The following is a 22,465-nucleotide window of genomic DNA, read 5'->3' on the forward strand; positions in this document are numbered from 1 at the left end:
TTTGAAGTCTGTCCTTCTTACCTGAAGGAGGTGGCCTAAATATTCTTATTATTCTGAGCCTTATTAGAGAAGTAAAACTCAAGAGTAACCTGAGCCTACAACAGAATAATTCCTTCAAAAGAATTTTTAAAAATAAGGTCATGAAAATGATCAGGAGGAGTTTAATTCAGATAAATGAGAGCGAACACCAAAGACCACTTGGTTCGATGTTCCACGTTCCTCTCCTCTGCATCTAAATAAGAAATGGTGTGTTTCAACAAATTCTGAACATCTCCGAAAACAGACAAAAGCATTTTTCTCATTACCTAATTCCAGAATCCAACATCTTAATCCATCAGATTATTCATTCATTTGCCTAGCCTTCTTTGCTTTGCTGAAATTCCTCCTTAATTATTTTAGTCTACTCACTGTAACTCCAATAGGAGTTTATGGGAAGAAGAAACATTTCAAAGTCTGTGATACATTTTTCCTGAAATCTCTTAAGCCTCCACTTAGCTTTGACTTTCTTTATTAAAGATAGAGAAAACTGAGTGAAATTCTGAACAGAGATAAGAACCACTTGTACTCAGCCAAAGGATTATCTAAAGGTTTCCTTGTGTGACAAATCCTTGTTTTTATGTGGTTACTGATGGAACAAAAGTAATATTAAATGAATGTTTTGAAAATTTTCAGCACCGAACTTGGTTCATAGCAAGCACTATCAATGGCCTATAGGTGTGTACTTGCTTAGGACACACCTTTATGTACTTACATAAACCTGTATTTATGAAAGTCACGACCCTGGTACCCTGGGATACAAACACGTTAAGACTGCTCTCCCCCCCACCCTTTTTAATGAAGTAGTTTCTCTAAAGAAGCTCTAGAAGTGTAAGATTTATTTTAAGTGAGGGTGTAGCCTCACCCAGAATTGGATTGGCACAGAATTCATCAGGAGGAAAGGGAAAACAATAACTATTGCATTTATTCAAACATCTATTATATGAGTATTATGTCATCTAATTTTCAGAACAATCCAATGAGGGGCAGGTAGTATGATCATTGTCATCTCACTGAGATCAAACGCCTTGTCCTGCATCACCCAGCCAGTATCTAGCAGGAATTGGGTTCAAGTCATGTCTAGTCAGTTATCAAGTATACGTTCTTTCCTCTGTCTTTTAGCAAAGACCAAACACTTGTGAAATAAATGAAGCTTTTTCATGTGTGCCAGGGTGTCCATCTGAGTGATGGAAAGCTACCAACTTGTCAGTATCCAATAATGATCGGTAAATTAATCCATTGCACCCACATCTATTTCCTAAGTGGGATTTGAACCAAGGTCTCTTTGACCCCCGAGCCTGACCTCCTGGGAGCACTGGGAGGCTTATGGAGACATTCTTTCTAGGCCTGTCTGAGGCCATGTTGGCCTTGAGTATGGACTTGGAAACTTCTGATGTGACCTGGTCTCTGAAAGCATGAAACAAGTGACTAGCCCAAGTCCTAACGTGCCGCCAAGGACAGAGAAAAGTGGCTGACGACGCAGGACAACGGAATCCCAGAAGGGTTTTCTCAAAATGTAGGTCCCCTTGCAAAATCAGAATCTTGGGGGCAGAGTGATGGGCAGGTACCTGCATTTTAAACAAGAGCCCCAGGTGATCCTCAAGTTTGAAAACTATTATCCTAGGACAAAGAGGCTTTTTATTGCTAAATTTGTAATATTGACAAAGGAGGCCTTGATTTCTCAAAGAAAAACAATTCAGAATTTAACAGAAAGATATCAGCATTGAAAGAAGGAAGGAAATCTAATCATCATTGATATGGTTTGATTTTAACACTTATCCCACTAGAATACCCACATCAAAACATCAATTTTGAAGCATTTATTAAACATCTTAATCTTCAGTCAAGATGAGGAAGTTGCCTCATTCTGAGATGGTCACACTGTTTTTGTAACACTAAGCTGAGTGAGGTCACTCCAAATAAGTGTTTTTATGTTATTAAGCTCTCTTAAGGCACTGAAAGTTTTGGGTTGGTTTCTCTGGCTTGGAAACATTCATAAATAATTATAATTAATTGCCTTCCCCATCCTAAGCTTCATTCAGAGTCTTGTCCTAGAAGAGAAATAAGGGCCAGAGGCTGAGAAATATCACCTTCTTAAGTGTTGTGGGGTTAAGTTCTTCACTATATAAAGAATATACACAAATCAATAAGACAGAGGTGAGCATCACAATAAAAGATTGCAATTAAGACAAAAGTTTAAGTCACACAGTTAAGATAAATGGACAGATTGCACAATTAAGACAAGTGTGCAAATCACAAAAGAAGAAATATAAAGACCAAAACATAAAAAACATACAGAAAGACCTTCAACCTCAATTTTTTTTTAAATGGCAGGAAGATGCTGCTTGTATCTTATCAAGTTGGCAAGTTTTAAAAAGTATAGGCATAATTTTTGAGCATGATTTCAGAATGCACATCAAGTATTTTAAAATGTGCATTCTCATACCCATTCTTACGATTTTATCCTAAGAAAATAATTAAACATGGATGTATGATTTAACTATGACAATGGCCATTGCAACGCAATTTATAACTTATAGTAGTGAAAAACTGAGAGGAAATAAAAGCCCAAAATGGTTAAAACATGCACTGGATTAGTATGCAGTTACAAAAATTATTTTGTAACTAAACATTTAATAATGTGGGGAAAAGCCCAAGCAAAAATGCTTAACACTATGTTACAAGGCACGATGTACAAAATTGCATAGATAAGTATAAAGAATCATACTCATGAAAGACTAGCATGACAGATGCCAAAATGTTAACAGTGGTTATCCCGGGTTGTAAGATTACAAGAGATGTCATTTTCTTCTTCTTGCCTTATATGCTTGGTATAAGCTTTTGCTAGTGAAAATGAATTAATTTATTTTTAGGAAGAAAAAGAATCATATATAATAAAAGAAAAAATTCCAGTATGATTGACAGTATTTGGCAAACATGTCACGTTTCCTACATCTCTTTACCATAGTTTTAATTTTTGTTTGCCCCTGAGATCTGTCAGCTCCCTAAGGAAATTTTAGCTGGAAACTAAAGAAGGGCAGAGGATTCTTCTGTGAAATCTGGGAGGAACTGGAGGGGACCTTCGAGGATGGGATTAGGGCTCTTCCCCCATCCTGGGGTCTTCCCAGAGACCTCATGTGGTTGCAGGGAAGTGAAGATGTTGAGAACCACTAATTCTAACCTGGCCAAGGTCTAAGCCTTGGGTCACGTGACTTGTCACCCACGTGATTTTTGAGTGAACGGAGGTGCTATTTATAATTACACTGAGAAAATGGATGTAAACCAGGCAAACTAGCACATGTGTTCATCATGACCCTAGGGAATTCACAACCTCATAGCACTGACTGCTGAAAGCTATTAGGAGCTGTCCAACTATCTCATTTCACAGAAGTGAAAACCCTGGAACACAGAAGGAAAATGTGCTGCTCAAACTTGGCTAAGACAAATGAGTCATGAGCACACTTTCCTGAAGCTTAACTCTAGGGATTCCTCTGTGTGTATGTGTGTGAACCACCATGAAATGACACGGCAGGGAGTGAGCAGAACCTGACAATCGTCTCTCCGGAAACTCCACTGCCAAGAGTCAGACCAAAACCAACCCATGCCTTTTGGTTCTTAGAATTCACAAAAAATATCCTGAGACCAGCTGCGAGGTAATCTCCTCAAAGATTCTCCTTGACCTGTCTTCATTCATTCAACAAGTATTTATGCAACACCAGGAGACATATAAAAGTCCCATTTCTCATAACACTTGCTAGATATGCTAACTTTTATAAACTAATGTAACCAGGAAGTGTCTGGATGACATTTCAAAAGAGTTTTCTGTGTTCTCCACTTCACGAATAAAGGTGGAATGGAGAACAGTTTCCCTTGTTCATATATCTGTATATTGTTCAAACAGAATTTCTTTTCTGTTTGAAAAGAAATTTTCAAAAATTTCTTCCCTACAGAATTTCCAAGGTAAAATCATTCTTTCCATTTCCGTTTTTCCTTTCAGAAAACATACTTTTATGGTCCAAACTTGCTCCCAAGAAGCAGGGTAGGGCAGTGGGAAGAGAAAAGACTGGAGTCACAAATACTGTAAATATTTCAACAAATCTAAGATGCACAATTTTTACCCCACCTTTTAACATCTCTGAAATCAGAAAGTATCTTAACTATCAAAGGAGTCTTGAAACATGAGTACTTCCAGGGAGGTTTGTGATTGCTTCTACTGGTCACCAGGGGGCAATATGAATCCAGAACCATTTTAAATTCTCTGCTTGACTTTTTTTTTTTTTAGATCACATTCAGTGTGTGAACTCAGGGATTTCATTTTGGATTCAACTTCTTGGAGAGTTCTTTTTTTTTTTTTTTAAATCTAACCAGTACCCAGATAGAGGCATGTGAATTTCCTCACTGACTGTCTGCTGGGTGGGTTTTTTTCTGTTCATTTTTACCTTGAGGGTGTGCTTACACCCTCAGCTCATTGGGTGGTTTTTCTTAGCGCTGCATAGAAGAATAAAGCACCTCACAGTTGATGGTACCTTAGAGTCAATGAAATATGCATCCAGATTCTGAGACCTATGACCTCTCCTTAACCTCTAGGAGGCTCAGTTTTCTCTTCTGGAAGCAAGATAGTACTGTTTCCCTGAGGATGCAGTAGACCAATATACAGAAACACCAGGCACAGAGTAGATTCACACTGATGCTGTTCTCTAACTCTGGAGTCCTATGGATTTGAAGACCCTGTTATTTTGGTAAGGTTTCTAGGACCCTTTCTTACTTGATCTCTCTCCCAAACCCCTGTCCTGTGCCTCCCACCTCATCCAAAGTTCAAAGAGAAGAGGATGAAGCTAGCATAGGATTGTCTTCTTCGGACAAGGGCCTGGGAGAGCAAGTCCCCAGGGCTCCTGGGAGGGGCAGTGTCGTGAACAGACAAGGGCACTGGCTTTGGGGTCACAGTGGGCTCAGATCGCAGCCCTTCTACTGACAGTTCGAGTTTGGGTAGGCTACCTAATCATTTCTCCATGTCTCCATTTCAGCAAGTATAAAATGAGGCTCCTAATAACATCTACTTCATACTGTCACTGTTAGTCAGTTTGTGCAAACAGCTTAGAATAGTGCCTGGTATTTGGTAAATACCCACTGACTATGACTTTTGATATATCCTCTGCTCAGCAGTAACGCAGACCCTGGAGAGGGTCTCAGAGCAGGGGTCACGAGGCCCGTCTCTGTGACATGAGGGGAGTGAACATTAGCTGATGCGTCCACTTGCCTTCACTCCCGTAACCTACACGGCGCAGAGCACACGCTAGGTGATGCAAAGCTGGACTGCCAGTGGCCTCATCCCTGCATGTCCATCCAGGATGCTGCCCTCTGCTTCTCCTAGAAGCTGGTCACAGAAATCAACCTCAGATACACTGTGCCTCCCCTAGATCCATCCCCCCTCCCCTCCAACACCAGGTGCCTGCAGGTGCGGGCCAGACACTACTGAATAAAACACATTAGAAATTAATCTCTAGTCTGCAAGGGTCAGGTCATTAGTGAAGCAAGTGCCTCTTTAGCAAGAATGAATAAAAAGGGTTTTGTATAGCTCTGGACACAGGTATTTACACAGGCTAATTGAGAAGATTCTTTGCAAGACCACCCTGCTCTTCCTAGCTCCTTCCACGTAGCAAGCAGGAAAGAAAATGCATTTAATTTGGACGGGGTAAGCCCTTAGTTATATTACTAACAAGAAAAGTCCACCTGCTATTTGAGGGGGACTGTTTAACAGGCAAAATGTTTCTTTTCCTTTTGTTTTGTTAGTACATAGACATGATACATTTCAAATTGTCAATCACAGGTGAAGATAGTACTTTGGAGTTTGCAACCTTCAGGGAGTTTATCAAAGAGATTCGCTGGGAATAATGCATGTGCACAGAAGTGTGAATTCTCCAAGCCTAGGAAAGGAGAATCTCCCAGGCAGCTGAGCAGACTCACAAAAAATTGTTCACTGGAGCTTTGCACAGTATAGAATCAAACTCCTGAAATTTGCTTGCAAATTCCCTGCTGTTCTTGCCGGAAGCTCCTGCAGATGCCAGGCACCTCCTGTGCTCAGTCAAAGAAGGTCTGTCAGCCTCCATCAGTGCAAAAGAGGAGCCCAGTTAAGCAGGGACAGCACCACCTCCCCACTACACTCTGCAGTTTGGAGCTGGGCTGGGAGAAGGGGCATGGAAAAAAGTCAGCAGCAGTATGGTAATGCCGGCTACTTTTGAGCAGTTGTTCTGATCAAGGAATTGCCTGGAGCCTTTCGTCACAACCTAAGAGGGAGGCACGTCCATCATCCTCATTGTACAGAGAGGACTTCGTGCTCACAGAATCCTTCACTTACTGACGGTCACCTAGCAAGGAAGTGGCAGAGGTGGAGTTCGAACCCAACTCTGAATCCACAACCCACCTACTATGCCTTACATCAGGGGGTCTGAGCAGTGGACGACTGGGAAAATGGGAGAACAGGTGTCTCCAATCTAAGAAAGACAGTGTTTATCATTAATGCTTGCATTAGGTTATCGCGCGCCCTCATATATTATGTTACAAGGGTGGCAGATTCACCTACAATCAAAGGCAAGTGGGTGCTAATGACATTTGGGTTAATAATCTCAAAGTGGAAGGAACTCCTTTGTTCTTTCTGTCATCTTTTGCTTAAAAAGCAAAGCTGAGGCTCTCTTTATCTAACCAGCATCTCCTTTCATGGCCTTCAGTCTACTCATGATTTTCAAAGAGAAAAAGAAAAGACAGTACCAAACCAACCAAACAAACAACAAACACACCAACCAAAACCACAGCCCCTGGGCTCTCTCTAGTCCCGTGAACATTTACGACAATTTATTCCAAAGAAAGAGCCACTATGGAGACCCAGGTCTACCTTGTGCTCCAGGCTGGAGTCTTTAAACATCAGTGAGAATGGCTTGATATGCTCTCTTCTCAATTTATCGCCACTCCGCAAGTCGATGGTATGTTCTATTCTCTTGTTAATTTCCTCAGGCCCCGACTGGACATGCAAAGCTTGTGCGAGATGGTTTGGAAGTAGATTTATTGAATTTCTTGTTAGGGCAGCCAGAGTCTAGGGGGAAAGCACATGCAAACACAATAAACCTGCTAGTCCCCTTTGGATTAAAAAGAAATGCAATGTGTTCAGATTAGGTTGCATTGCAAACAGTAATAGCATTCCATGCAGTTGTATTCAGTGAAACCTACAGAAGCTGTTAAGTTAGCATTTGGTTCAGAGAAACACAACCTGGCAAAAATAGCACATCAAGAGGGATATTTCTCTTTCCTCTGTGTAGGTGCACTGAATTCCCTTGGTTCAGGTTATTTGGAGACTGGTCGGCTTGGAAGTGTTAATCAAGACCCTTTCTCTAGCCAGGCACATCCCTGGCATGAGAGAAAGAAAACCAATACAAATAGCAGAAAGGAAAACAGATCTGAAAAGTCCGTGGAAATGATCCTCTCCAACCAAGTAGATTCCACATTTTCATGTGGTCTTTCCTTTAATTGTGGTGGAGAGACTTGGGGACCAACGGCTTGCATTTTTTTTGTTTTTAGCATTCCTCATGAACAGTCAAATGAGCCAGGATCTGCTCCTTAAACTTGATAAAGATTGTCAGATTTTTACACTAGACGAACGTTTTTTTCCCCACAGACCATTATATATCTATATCTTCACACAGATATATGTTTTTAATTTCCTTTAGGCAAAAAAAATGCAAGCAGTTTCAGCCTCTCACCATTTCACAGGTTAAACAGCAGGAGGTGGGGAAAGGCACAACCACCGTGGTTGGTCACTGGGTGTGGCCACGTGGATGCAGAAACAGCTGTGGCTTTTGAAGACACACCAGATTTGGCAGGGAGGACTCTGTGTCCTGGCAATTTAGCTGCAGGTGCCAAGATCAACTGGTTGGATCCAGCCAAATGCAATGCTCACTCACAGCTCCAGTTTAAGACAACTTCTTTGACCAAAAACATGGGAGTTGGAGCTGGAGAGATATAAGGACAAGCATGCTCATCTCCTCCCTCAAAAGACTTCCTTGGGGAGAGGTACAAGATGCTGTACATCTGTAAAGGGGAAGAGAAAACTCTGCTTCTGTACAGACTCACTGCATCTTCATTTCTCTGCCAGCCTCTCACCTTTGCCAATGTTAGACCATAGGCTAGACTGAGATAAGATGGTGTAGTCATTAAATGGCAGCCTGTGAGACCTGACAGAACATCCTGGAGGTCCTTCTGCCTGAACCCTTCATGTACCTGTGAGCCTCAGAGAATCACGCTCACGAGCCATCAGCTTTTTTGCAGCCAGGTCAGATCCTCTGACCCCAGAGCCAGAGCCAGAGTCGGGGGCTTTGATCTCATGGAGCCTTCTAGCCCATTCCATAAGTATTCCTCCTATGGTACTGTTGGACTCTTCCTTTTAAGCTTCATGGAGATATTCAACGTAACCTAAATTCAAAGTCTCTAAAGAATTCTTGAGCAGGGCTTCATCACTGGTAGAATTTATGGAAACCTTCTTCTCCAGCCCCAGGATAAAGGATGGAGTTGCATGTGCCAACACGCAAAAGTAAAGTATATGCTCTTAGGGCACTGAAGTTAATTTCAGCTCTGAGTATGAAGGAGGCTACCACAGAGAAAAAGATAGATGTTAGGGGGAGGTATGGCAGGATGAGAGGTGAGGAGGAGGGCTGGAGCAGAGAGAGGGAAGCAGGGACCAGTGTTCCAGCAAACAGAACAGCAGGGTCCACGTAGGGCCAGAGGGCTTGAGCCCTGGGATTAAACGATGTTAGAACAGCATCTCAGAAGGTGAAAGAGACTGGAGTCCACCCTCTGTGGATCTCCTATTGGTTTCTTGGGCAGAAATTCTCTCCACACAGTTTGGAAAACGACAAAATTTAGTCTTCTACCTTGGAGAGGAGGTGGAAAAGACACTCAAGCTGCCCTCGTCTGGACATACATTCTGGCTTAGAGATGCAAAAATGCTCCCCTGGCAAATGCTTGGTGCTGGGATCTGACAGGAAATGAGAGGAAATCAGCTCACTATCTACGCAGATCCACAGTTAGGCATTTCTCTCTCTCTTTGTAATTTTTATTTTCCTACAGTTTTCCTTCTTTGAACTGAATTGAGCCTTCCACTCTACCAGTCCCTCATGCCTTCAATGGCCCTTAGACCTCTGGATTTCACAGAGAAGGGGAGTTTCAAAAATATTTTTGGACTGATTTATACAAATTATAGCAGTAGCAGCAGTGATTGCCACAGCTACAACCCTCTATACGACCACCATTTCATAAAAGAAAGGGCATGTTTTTTTTTACAACAAGAATGACATAAGCTCAAAACAAAGGATTGTTCTTTACACTGAATGCATTTAACTTAATGAATGTCCCCATTTTTCTCGTATTGATGGGGACTGGTGAAAATGCTATCAGGGATTGACTGCAGTCTGTAGGGAGACCTTTGGAAAACCAGGAATAGATGTTGCTTCCTGAGTGCCCGTGCCATTGACCACTTTTGTAAGGCAGAGACCAGTAAAACTTCCTACTTTCAGAGCTCCCCTGCCCCTTATTGACGGTCTGTGTGGCTGCTTCAAGTGAGAGATAAGCTTGGAAGCACCTCTCTTTCTTTCCTCATTGCCACCAGGTTACAATTAAGAGCTGGGAAGGAGTCCTTGCATCAAAATGTCAATGATGCTGAGATGGAGAATGCTTTTCTTGCCCAGGCAATTATTTTTACTCCTTGCAATTATATCCCTAGTATTTTAATGCAGGTAGTCTATGCTCAGCCATTCCTTTTCTGATCATTTGTTTTGTCAATTACATATGACAAATTATACCTGCTGTTTGACAAGCAATCTCTCTCAACCTACCTCACACCTTCAGGACATATACGCTCAAGGGAAGACCAGCATCAACTCAGTAAGTCAAGCAGGTTGGAATTAGGAAGAGAAACCATCTGCTTTCATTTACCCCCAGTGCACCACTGAAAAGTATGAATGGCTTTGGGGGATAATATAGTTTGAGATTATCTGTGATACTCCTTCTCCACTAGTAATGGCCACTAAGATGATTTCACCATGTGTTGGCCTCCAGTAAGATAATGCGGCCAACACTAAAGAGCCATAAGCTGATATCTCCACAGTGATTCACTTGTAAGCAGTATTGGGGAAATGTGTAACACATCTTATCTGCCTGCTTAGAGTCTATGATGGAACAGGCTATTTTCAATAGAATATGGTTTTCTCCCTTTAAGACTTACAGGACTAGTGTGAGGGAGATCAGAATCATGTTAAAAAATAGCATAAGCTTTCAAATATGATTCCAGTCTTAAATTGACCTCCCAAAGTGTTGAGATTGTTCTTTCACATAAACAGCTTAAGCAATTGGCAAGAGAATAGGGGGAAATAATGGATGAAATGGAAGGAAATGGGAAATGACTGAGAATAATTGAATATCAATGATTATAAATGTAATTATAATTCAATTCAATTACACATTGAAACATGTATTCAAATATGTATCATATATAATTTATGAACAATTTAAACACAATACTTAATATACAATACTAAATGTGTATATTCATTTCTTTACTTTAGCTGGCATTTTCAGACATTTAGGAGGTCAGATTAGAGCAGCAATGTTGGGAAAAATCAAAGTTTGCAGCTGAGGGGGCCTCTCATGTCTGAGTCTCTTCACAAAAAGACACTGCAGCCTGGTGATTTATCCTAACTGAGATCCATGGCCCCCCTCAGGCATTTCAATTACTTCCTTACTCACAGGTGCTTAACACAGATCAAAGCCCACATGAAAACCAGAGTCCCTTCTGAACCCAAGTTTCTGATCATAAGGTCTTGCCTGCGAGTCTGGGGGTTCTGGTGAAAATTATCATCCACGTATCCTTTTGTAAACTGCATTTGAATGGGGTGGGGGAGATCATAAATCCTCTAAAGCTCATCATTTGGTTTATGACCAGAAGACTTTCCTTTGGGAATCTTTTTTTTTTTTTTAATTTATGTACACACTAACAACCTACTTTTTTTTTTTTTTTTTAACAGGTCCTATTGCCTCATGGATAGCAATACCCTTTGTATTCCTTAATCAGTTTGGGTCAGCAAATAAATTATTCCTAGTAAGATTTCAGGCTGAAAGTGGACTCTCTAGGAACATCCAGTTTTGTTGAGTCAAAAACACTTTAGCTCTTTTGGATCACATATTCCAATATCAAAACACCCTCTAAAGCATCCCTGTAGACATTGTAAATCAGCTTACATAGTTTCAGTGCTGGAATCTGGGGAAATCATCACTCTCTTTCATCACTAGATCCTCTTAATTAACTCTTTCCCAAAAATTTTGTTCCAAGGAACACAAGAAGGAAGGGATGTCTCTTCACAAAATGGTTCTGTGGACCAATCGATTTAGGAAATGTGGATCCACTGTTTGTTTACTGCCATCCATTGTCACTACTCTCTGAGAGAGAAGGGATTTTGTCTCTTTTTGTTTGGAGTGCTTATGCCAGTGCCTGGCACTAAGTAAGCACTCAGTACCCGTTTGTTGAATGAAAAAATTCTTATATCCTCCTATTGGAGTCTCACGGTACACGTTACTGAAATAAAAGCACTGATAAGTTCTACATAAGTAAGACTTTTAAACTCTGCATCTTCCAAACTTTTATAACCATAAAACAGTTTTTGCTCGAATCTCCTCTACACATTCCATGGAATACCATTTGGGAAACAGTACTCTAAAGTTCTTCCCTGATTTTGTTCACAACTCTCACCCAGTGGATCTATTTCTGATCTCTGAATAAGATCTATTTAGCCCCCTCCAGAGTTTTCTTCCACGGGCTAATGCCTTCAATTTTCCCAATCACTTCACAGGTGACATGGTTTCCACATATGGCACAATCCTTTCCAGTTTGTCCATACCCTGAGTATACTACTGTACAGAATCAGACCCAATGCAAACGACATCTGACCTTGTGTTGGAGCCAAGGCACCTACCACAGTATGACCTATTAAACAGTTAGTCTATTACATTGTATGCATTTGAACGTGTGGCAGCTAGGCTGCATGTCCTACTGCTTCTTTAAAAACCAATTCAGACATCTCTTTCTCCAGGAAGCCTATTCTGAGTCTGCACGTATCCTTAGCACAGCAGTTACTGTGATGTGTTGTAATTGCCTTCCGGTGTATTTGTCTGTTCCTCTAGGCTCTGATCTCCTGGAGGGTCAGGCACTGTGTTTTACCCATAACTAAATCTCCAGCATCTGGCAAATTTGGTAGGTTCTTAACAAGTACTTTTGGAATGAATGAATGAATGAATGCATGAATGAAAGGTTGAATGGCTATGTAAGACTCTTCCTCGGGCATTGTTTTCCATCTCTTGCTACCAAAAGTCCTGTTACGTTTTTCCTGTTCTCCCCGAAATGGACTTCAAATTTGGAAAGACTCTGCTTACCAAACTGTATGTATTAAATGAGTAGTTTGTTTTCCTATTATTCAATCAAATGCCTAGTTTTTGACCAGCAGGGGATAAAAGGCATCACCACAACTGCTAAAGAGAATTCCAGCCAAGAGCGAGAGCCTGGAAAGGCAGCCTTATGATGTGTGTCACTATGAGGTTTTACTCAGGTTTTCGGAATCCAGAGAATGCCTCCCTACTACTACCTCTTGGTGCTGGCTGCTAGGGTACCAGAGGTCACAGATGGGAAAGCACTAACTTACAGACTTTTCTGGGACCAGTGCCTGCGTTAACATCAGCTTGAGTGTTTCCCATGAACCAGCATAAAGCGTAAGGTTGAAGTCATCAGTGAAAGGGTCTCATCTTTTAGCTCCACTGGGAGATGGACACGGCAGTTTTGAGATTTAGCTATAGGTAGTTGTGATTGAGATCCTGCATTGTAGGCCAGCTTGTTGCTGCTTGGGAAAGACCCAGAGAAGATGCCCAGTCCAACAGGCTCAGAGCCTCATAGCGGCTTCTATCTTTCAGGCCCAGATGGCTTATCCTCTCCCAGGACTCTGCCTGCTTCCAGTCTCAGGCTGGAGCTGCACTCAGAAGCAGGTAGGGCCGTCGGCTTCCTCAACTCACTCCTGGAGGATCCTTCCATTGTCTCTATGGCAGCATCTCCCCGTGCCTCCTTTGGAGGCCTCTGTGACTCCATTTCAAACATGTTGCCTGCAGGGTTTGGGTTGTGGAGAAGGCAGGGATTTTATCTTTCAGTCCCTAACCCACTTCCTGTGTCCTACAACTATAGGCCAACTTGAGAAAAAATCTCCAGGAACAAAAGCTAAGCCTGAATAAGGGCCCCCAAGTGCACACATTAGAGCTGTATTTTCTCTACTGTTTATTAAACCCCCAACCAACCCCAAGAAGAGAAGGCTCCTCCTTTTTTTAAAAAATTATTTTTGTGTTCTTTTTATGAAATCTCACCTGGGAAAGCTTTGAGGTGATCTAGTCCACAATGACTGGCATTCAGGGCCTCAGAAAGGATGCTTGTTGTGTTTGAAAGTGGCACTATTATTTTTTTCCTTCAAATCTAGGGATGGGGGAGCAGAGATTTCCCTGGATGTGCATGTAATGTTTTTCTGGTAAAACGTTTTAAGTGGTCTTTGGGCAAACACCGAGTTGGGGGTGGGCCCCGGGAAAATATCCACACGGGGCTTCCCAGAAGCCATCACACACAATGTTTCCTTCTTATAAAAATTGAGGTGCTAGTGAATTAGACCATTCTTCATAAGCAAGAGGTGTTAGCCAAGGTTGTCACAACTTTTCCTGTCTGTACTGAGAGAAAACGAGATATCACATTCAAATTATATGCCTGATGGTTTTTTTAGCTAGGGATACTACTTACTTTCTCTTTTCTTTTTTAGATACTTATGCCATCATAATCTATCTTCCAAACAAAGCAAAAGAATATTTTTTGAGATCTCACTGTGGGAGGAGGTCTTGGGAATACAACTACAGGAGGAGGTGTAAGTAATTTTCATAATAAGCTCATAGCTTCTGCTCTAGGAAATGAAATAACAAGGGTCAGAATGTCCACTCTGTTTGCTGAAGTAATAGTCCAGACATTTCCAGCCAGCCTGCTGCAGGATTCCAGCACCCCTCTGTAGCCTGGTTCCCAATGCTCAACTGTGAGCAAACAATATGTCTGGGGCCCAGGCTATTTGGACAATCACTGCTTCCCACTTTGGGGCAGAACTGGAAGTTTGCAAATATTGTCTGGGTGCTGCATTGGGTAGGGAATAAAGGATGTGTAAACTCCTTTGATTGGCCTTTGTCACTTTGTGGTCCGAAATTTCAAACTGTTTATGATTAAGAGAACAAAACAATGACAGGGGAGGTACCCCGAGTTCTGGCAGATCCCACAATAAGCATTTACTAGTTTGCTATTGATTTGAATCCCACAACTTTACTCTTGACCTTTTGACTAATATTGATAAGGTGGATCATGAAAGCAGTTTATTTATTTGGGGGTTTAGGTCCCAGATATGCTTGGCTCCTTTCCCAGTGTACTTTCCCTGACATGAAATGCCTGGCTCTTTGCTTCAGCTCATCCTACTAGTGGCGACTGGCTTTGGACACAGACACACTGGTTCGGTTCTCTTTGGATGAGGGGTGGGCAAATGGTCAGCTGTGGCTGAACTTCCGGGCTAACCACAATTCCAGGTGACTGGGCCGAGCTCTCAAAATAAGGGGACTCAGAGCCCACAGAGGGAATTTCTAGCATTCCAGATTTTGTCCCCAAGGTCTGGTCCAAGGACCTCAGAGCCAGGTTAGCCCAGGACAAGTGGCGTCTGACACTGATTCTGTGCTGCCGGAAGCTTGTCTGGCTCTGTTTGACCAGTCCTCTATTAGCTAATTTAGGATCCCTTAACTCTGATTTTATCCTTTGAATTCCTCAGAAAGATGCTCATCTCAGTTTGGGAATGTGATTGTACTTTAGTCATTACACGCTAGAGCCATTTTTAATCAAAAATCGTTGCTAAACTGCTGCAGAACTGGCTGAAACAGAAGTTGGCACATCCATTTAGATGTGGCCACTTTGAAGTTGCATGGTTTGAGGCAAGTTGCCAAAATTGAATTTTTAGCTTTTAAAATATCACATCCATAGTAATGTGTGGAACAGATGTGCAAACGCCAGCACTGATCTCATCTCAGGGTTGGGGGGGAGTGGGTGAGAGGGACGGGGTGGGCCTAGGCAGGGGGGGCAGGGTTGAGAGGCTGACACATCAATGACTTGTTTACAGGGCCACGGGACAGGTGAGAATCAAAGTACTCACAGCACTGAAATGACTGGGCCAAAATGTCACAGGCTGTGTCTGGAGCAGTGGCTACTAACCCACTTGACCAAGTGACCCCCTGAGCTGGCAATGGATTGGCTTGGCAATCAGATCATTTCAGCTCAGGAAATAAATAAATGAACACATATCAGGACCTAAGTTACTCAGTTTCCTTGCGAACATCAAAGATGTAGATTTTTCAAAGGAAATCCAAAAAAGAGGGGATATATGTATATGTATAACTGATTCATTTTGCTATACAGTAGAAACTAACACAACATTGTATAGCAACTATACTCCAATAAAAATTAATTTATAAAAAGATGTAGATTTTTCAGAAATGTCAATGCCATGGGGAAAATGAGTGTGTGTGTGTGGGTGTGGGTGTGTGTGCACGCGCATGTGTGTGCATGTTTATATGTGTGCCTTTGTTTACTTAACAGAAATTTGGAGAAAACTGAAATATAAGAGTTACCTAACTTTTATCTTTTTTTAGGTTCTGAAGTAGCTCTTTTCGTTGAGGACTATGACATAAATATTACATCAATAGTTGCTGATAAATTGCTCATATTTGGTGCTTTAAGGCTATAGGTCTTATTATACAATTTACTAATTAAAAGTTTAGTGATTGATGCTTTCCTGGATTTGGCTTCCATGGAGCTCACGTTACTGACCTTCAAGAACGCAGCCTCGGGCTTCCCTGGTGGCGCAGTGGTTGAGAATCTGCCTGCCAATGCAGGGGACACGGGTTCGGGCCCTGGTCTGGGAAGATCCCACATGCCGCGGAGCGACTAGGCCCGTGAGCCACAATTACTGAGCCTGCGCGTCTGGAGCCTGTGCTCCGCAACAAGAGAGGCCACGATAGTGAGGGGCCCGTGCACCGCGATGAAGAGTGGCCCCCACTTGCCACAACTGGAGAAGGCCCTCGCACAGAAACGAAGACCCACCCAACACAGCCATAAATAAATAAATAAATACTTTAAAAAAAAGAATGCAGCCTCTCTTAACCTTTCCCCAGGGATGGTGAGACCGGCTGGGACTTCGGACCCTTTGCTGCACTGCTGCAATGCTTGCACCTGGACAAACCTCTCCTCCAGCAACAAAATACAAAGAAACTATATGGGACTAAAAATAACTGCGTGCATGCGCAGTTGAGGCAAGTTCTGGACAAAAGATACAAAAAGACCAAAAAAAAGCCCATGCCACTTCTGAAGAGCAGGGAGCAAAAATAGGGGGTCGGGAGCAGAAGCGGGATACTGCACATGCCCCCTGCACACAACACCACCTAAGGAGTGGGCAAACCACCTAAGCTACCCCCCCGCCTTGACCCCTGGGCACACTCCTACCCTCACCCCATATAAGGAACCAGCTCACAGCCCCCACTCCCCGCCAGCCCGCGGGAGTGAGCAAGCAAGGGAAGCTGTTCCTTGTTCTCGCTCCCCCACTGCTGCAGCAGGGGCCCCAGTAAAGCCTTGCCTGAATTTCTTGTCTGGCCTCTGATCAATTTCTATTGATTAAGGAGGCCAAGAATCCTGGTGGGTAACGGTGGTAGGACAAAACTGGGAAAAGAAGAAACTGCTCAGTGGCTTCTACTTCCTCTTATCCTAACTTTTCCACCACACACTTTTCTATTGGATTCATCTAATCAGTGTAGCTCTTCTTGGCTATCATTATTCTTAAATATTTGTTTCTGAGTTTATCACTTAAGAACAGTCCTGTATCTAAGTACTCTGAAGACACGGACTCCTGAGTGGGTGTTACCACGTACGACGTATACAGAGCCCTTATCATCTCAAGGTGTGAAGAGATCCTTTAAGGAACTAAAGGTGATATAAAAGCCATAAAGTGGGAAAGACACAATGGAATCTAGTGGTTCATAACCTGGAATTCACAGTAGTAGTTTGGAGATCCTTGAGACGTGAGGGTCTTTCAAGTTCCATCAATACCCAAGGAATTAAGACTGTAACTCCTTTTAGACCCTAGGCGAAGCAAAAATAAGTACATACACCAAGAGCCAAGATGAGGCTGGTCATGCCAACAAAAATATCAAGTGTCTCTGCTCTGGGCTGGAACTGAATCACCTTACAGTGGTACCATTCGTTTCCTTGTGCAGAGCAGCAGCAATGGCACCTGACACACGTGCCAACTAATATTAAAAAAGGGGAATACAAATGCAATTTTCTTTGGAAAGAAAAACCTTAATACAGATGAATTGCACCGGGTCAGAAAAATGAAAAGTCTTCTTGGTGGAGAAAAGATGGGAAAATCCTGACACAGGTCAATGAAGAACTTTTACAATGACACCCTTCAGCCCACTCATAGCAAAACTGGCATTAAGTTTAATAAAACTTAAATCCCGGGCTTCCCTGGTGGCGCAGTGGTTGAGAATCTGCCTGCCAATGCAGGGGACACGGGTTCGAGCCCTGGTCTGGGAAGATCTCACATGCCGCGGAGCAACTGGGCCCGTGAGCCACAATTACTGAGCCTGCGCGTCTGGAGCCTGTGCTCCGCAACAAGAGAGGCTGCGATGGCGAGAGGCCCCCGCTTGCCGCAACTAGAGAAAGCCCTCGCACAGAAACGAAGACTCAACACAGTCATAAATAAATAAGTAAATAAATAAAAGAACGTGAATTTCTAAAAAAAAAAAAAAAAAAAACTTAAATCCCAGTTCTATTTTTTCAAAGAGAGGAAATAAGTCAGAAAAAAGTCAGAAAAAAAGATTTTTGCTCTTCTCTTCCTACCTATCTTCACACATTTAGAATATTATACACTGATCTTCACATATTTAAAATACTGTTGCATTCATTGATTCCAGTTCCTCAGATGTTTATGGCTCCCCAAACAACTAGTCAATCCCTGGTGAAAGAAGAGTCCAACTAGTTTAGCAAAGTTTCAGCCAGTTGTTGGCCATGGGGTAACCACAGGCTGTGTCTTGCGCCAACTTAAATGCTCGTTTCCAGAGCTGCAATTCCACGCGAACCACGAAGTTCTCTCTACCTTCGTCTTTTCCACCTTAGTCTACCTCTGGAACTTCAGAGAAAGGGGGGATGAGGCGTCAAAGTTAATGGATCAAATTGCCTACTTAATCCACTCAACGCTCTCTGGAAGGCTTCAAATCCATTTGCCTTTCTGAAGAGAGTGAAAAACCAGGTCCCTCTAATGACTCTTCCTGGCTGAACTCAGCTGCTATCTTCAGAGTCAGGGCTAAAAGCAGCCTGGGGAGTTCTGTTGTCTGTAAAAGCCACGTTACCGGAAGAGTGCAGATGGACTTCAGGGAAATGTCCTGAGTCCTTCATGGTCTCTACCCCCAAAGCCTACAGATGTCCCACCCAATGAACATCAGAACTTCGTCTGATGTTAAAATGGTTCAAAAGAAATTACCCATGGAGAAAAATCTGCCTGTGATTTCCTGTATATCAAGACTGAACACGGACAATTAGATACTCAGCAGCTTATCACTGAAGCAGCAAACTCTGAAAACACAGCTTCCTCTTCAAGACCAATAGCCAGCATTTCAGGCATTTTTAGGGGTAGAAATTTCAGGTCAGAGTTCTCTGAGGGGAAAGAGAAGCATGTGGTTTGGTCTTGAGGAGCAGAAACCCAGGCTGAGATGGTGGCCTTAATGTTTCCCTCCTCCTGGGGTCGTGTTCCCTCATCGTTGGCCTCACTCCTGCTTGTCTGTAGATCTCAGCTTAACAGTCATTTCCTTGGGAAGGTCTTCCGATTACCTGGGATCAATATTCGGTCCTGCTAGAAAGACCGCGATGTCCACGGAGCCTGGTGCCCTGTTATTAATACCACCGGACTGTGAGCTCCTTGACAGCTTGGACCTCCTTCTGCGTCTTCCCATCAGCCTCAGCACCCAGCACAATGCTTGGCAAATTGTGGTTCATTAAGTAGTTGAATAATCAGTGGCTGAATGAATGAGGAAACAAACGAACATCTTGGGGGCACTGACTTGCCCAAGTCAAATGATAAAAGTAAAATGAGTTTGAATTAAGAGTGTTCTTTGCCTTCTGGGCTTTTATATGCAAAAAGGAAGGGGTCAGCCCCTTAGTTTGTACCCCACCTTTAGGGACAGAAACAGGAGGAAAGAAATCAAACCCTAGTGATCAATATTTCTCAACAGGAGAACATAATGATCATGTTGAAAACAGGACTCTGAAAGATGGCAAAATGTGATGATGTTTATTTTATAATGATGTTTGGTTTGGTGCAAAATGCAATTATCCAGAATGCTGAGAGAAAGGGCAAATTTCATCCCCTAGGAAGGTGAGATTTTTACCTCAAGAATTTTTTTTGCTTTAACTCTTGCTTCTGATTTGGTATTAATATTTTAAGACAGTTCATTAGGATGACAGTAATGCTAAATTGTTATACTAGGAAAATTGTAAACTGGATATCCCCGTTACTTTCCAGGGAATTATTTGGGTCTCTGGGCTTTGGGTGGCAGGATTCCGAAGTGTAGGTAACTCACCAGGGTAGCCACAGACTCCCAGCATGTGTCTGAGGCTGAGAAACTGAATGGGCAATGTTGGAGCTGAAAGGAAGTGATGGAATCATCCAGTCCAGTTCTGCCATTGTACAGATAGGAACACTGAGGTTTGGAGGGGAGACGTGGTTCCCTAAGGCCTTGCAACAGTAAGTGGAGAAATCAGGGCCATAACTCAGTTCTCTTGGGTTTCCATTCTGGCCTTTCCCACTATCATATAGGCAAATTTTGGGTCCTGCAGAGATTTGCCCCAAGATCATGAGACTCACAGCTTACAGGACTAACTGCTTTACTCTGAGGAAACGGCTCTCAGCATCAGGTCAACAGGGTTTTGATCAGCAAGGCAATCAGAAGAGAATTTTTTCTTCCAGTGGATACAGAAAACAGAATCTAAGAAAAGTCCCAGCTGGGACTGACAAAAACATAGTAACATAAATATGTTCTTACAGTCTGCTTTCCACCATGGCCAGCCCCACTCCCTACACATTTCCTTTTCTTCTGGTGTCAACATTCTCCAGTCTTAAGTGTGACTAAATCAAATGATTGTTTTATTCCTAGGTAGACATGGGCGACTGCCCTGCTTAGCCCTTTCCATGCAAACAATGATCGCATCAGGACACTCAGGGTATGAGATGTTCAGGGTATGCTAACGCTACCTGGAGGAGAAGCTGGTCCCTTCCTGGAGCTTTCACAGAAAATGTCTAAATATCCCTGTTGAGAGAGTGACCTAGCTTCAGAGGGTGAATACACACATGCACACACACGCACACAACCTTTTAATACCAACTGACCGGGAAACAAGGTAGTAGGTAGAAACCCGGCATATATTTTCAGGACCAAAAGGGGAGGCAATGCAGCCTGATGGAGAGTATGTGGTTTTTTGGAGTCAGACATAACTGGGTTCTAATTCCAGTTCTGTTGTTCATTCACTGTATATCCTTCAGGGAATTAACTGATCTCTCAAATCACAATTTTGTCACTTGTAAAACAGGCGTGTCACACTTACCCAGTAAGGTTGATGTGAGAATGAAATGCAAAGAATATGAGCAATGCTCCCAACATGGCACCTGGCCCCAAGCTCTCTCTACTTCTATTAGCGTTAATGATGCTGTGGATATTTATCTATATTCCTGGCAATGAAACATATTTGCTTTCTGTCTTGTTGTGCAGAACACAGGCATACCTTGGTTTATCACGCTTCACTTTATTGCGCTTTGCAGATACTGTGAGCTTCACAAATTGAAGGTTTGTGGCAACCCTGCATCAAGCAAGTCTATTGGTGCCATTTTTAAAAGCAGTATTTGCTTACTTGGTATGTCTGTGTCAGATTTTGGTAATTCTCACAATATTTCAAACTTTTTCGTGATAGTTATATTTGTTATGTGATCTGTGATCAGTGATCTGTGATGTTACTATTATGACTTGCTGAAAGCTCAGATGATGGTTAGCATTTTTTAGCAATGAAGTGTTTTTTAATTACACTTGCGTACATTGTTTTCTTAGATATAATGCTATTGCACACTTAATAGACTACAGTGTAGTGTTAATGTAACTTATATGCACTGGGAAACCAAAAAATCGGTGTGACTTGCTTTATTGTGATATTTGCTTTATGGTGGTGGTCTGGAACCAGACCTGCAATATCTATGAGGTTTGCCTGTACAGAAATTTCTTTTGTGTTTTCAACCTTCACGGTGCACATATGAACTTCATGATAACAATAATGACCAAAGTCAGTCTACTCTGCAGAAACAACTAATATAGAAAACGGAAGTACCAAATGTGTACTTTCCCCCAGGTGATTCTTTTAAAAGGTCTGGAGGAGTAATAGAAAAATGCCTGGGTTCTGATGCCGTGATCAATGTGAAAGGGATGGATGGGACAATGGTGATGATTTCTCAATATACGAGGGACAGCACCCAGCTCTAAAAGGGGGTTTGCTTCTAAAAGAGTGGCTCCACCGCTCTTGCCATTATCACTTGTCATAAAAATCAAGTTAAAATGATTCATATCCTTACACAATACACTTTATAGCGACATAAAAGCTTCACCCTTTGGTATCCTCTTGTAAATCATAAGTAAAGATGCTGTTTGTCTAAGGAGTCCATTCTTGGTTCCTACAATCCATTCTCCACAGGCAGCTAAAGTGATCTTTTAAACATCTAAATCCGATCATGTCACTGGCCAGCTTAAAATATTTCTATCACTTCCCTTAGAATAAAATCCAAAGTCGACTAGGTTTTCAAGATCAATGTCTGTCTCCTTTAACTTCATCTTGTATTCCTTCTTTCCCTACTCACTATGCTCTAGCCACTTGGGCCTTTTTGCTCTAACATACCAAATTTTTCCCACCCCAGGGCCTTTGCACTAGCCGTTTCCTCTATCTATAATGCTCTTTTCCTGATTATTCAAATGCAGGGTCCTTTCGGCACTCAAGTCACATTTTCAGAGGTCTCTTGATGACCCTATCTGCAGTAATTCTATCTGCCCCCTAGTCATATATTCATCTATATTTCCTTCTCAGAACTTTTGTGTTTTGGTTAATTGTCTGCATTCTCCACTCCCTTAAAATGTAACTCGTGGAGGACAGGGACCAAGTCTGTCCTCTCATTACTCAATCCTCAGCATCTAGAATACTAACACC

The 22,465-nt window shown here is 42.3% G+C and overlaps 1 protein-coding gene across 1 annotated transcript in view; it reads right to left on the reverse strand.

Annotated features, from left to right (window-relative positions):
* Positions 1-22,465, reverse strand: part of ADCY8 (adenylate cyclase 8) — a 235,889-nt gene that overhangs the window by 81,619 nt on the left and 131,805 nt on the right. The window contains exon 8 of the mRNA XM_068525423.1: positions 6,926-7,123. Within this exon, the coding sequence (XP_068381524.1) occupies positions 6,926-7,123 (198 nt within the window). The remainder of the gene's footprint in view (positions 1-6,925; positions 7,124-22,465) is intronic.

This window comes from Eschrichtius robustus, chromosome 17 (assembly GCF_028021215.1).
Source record: "Eschrichtius robustus isolate mEscRob2 chromosome 17, mEscRob2.pri, whole genome shotgun sequence".
Classification (NCBI taxonomy): Eukaryota; Metazoa; Chordata; class Mammalia; order Artiodactyla; family Eschrichtiidae; genus Eschrichtius; species Eschrichtius robustus.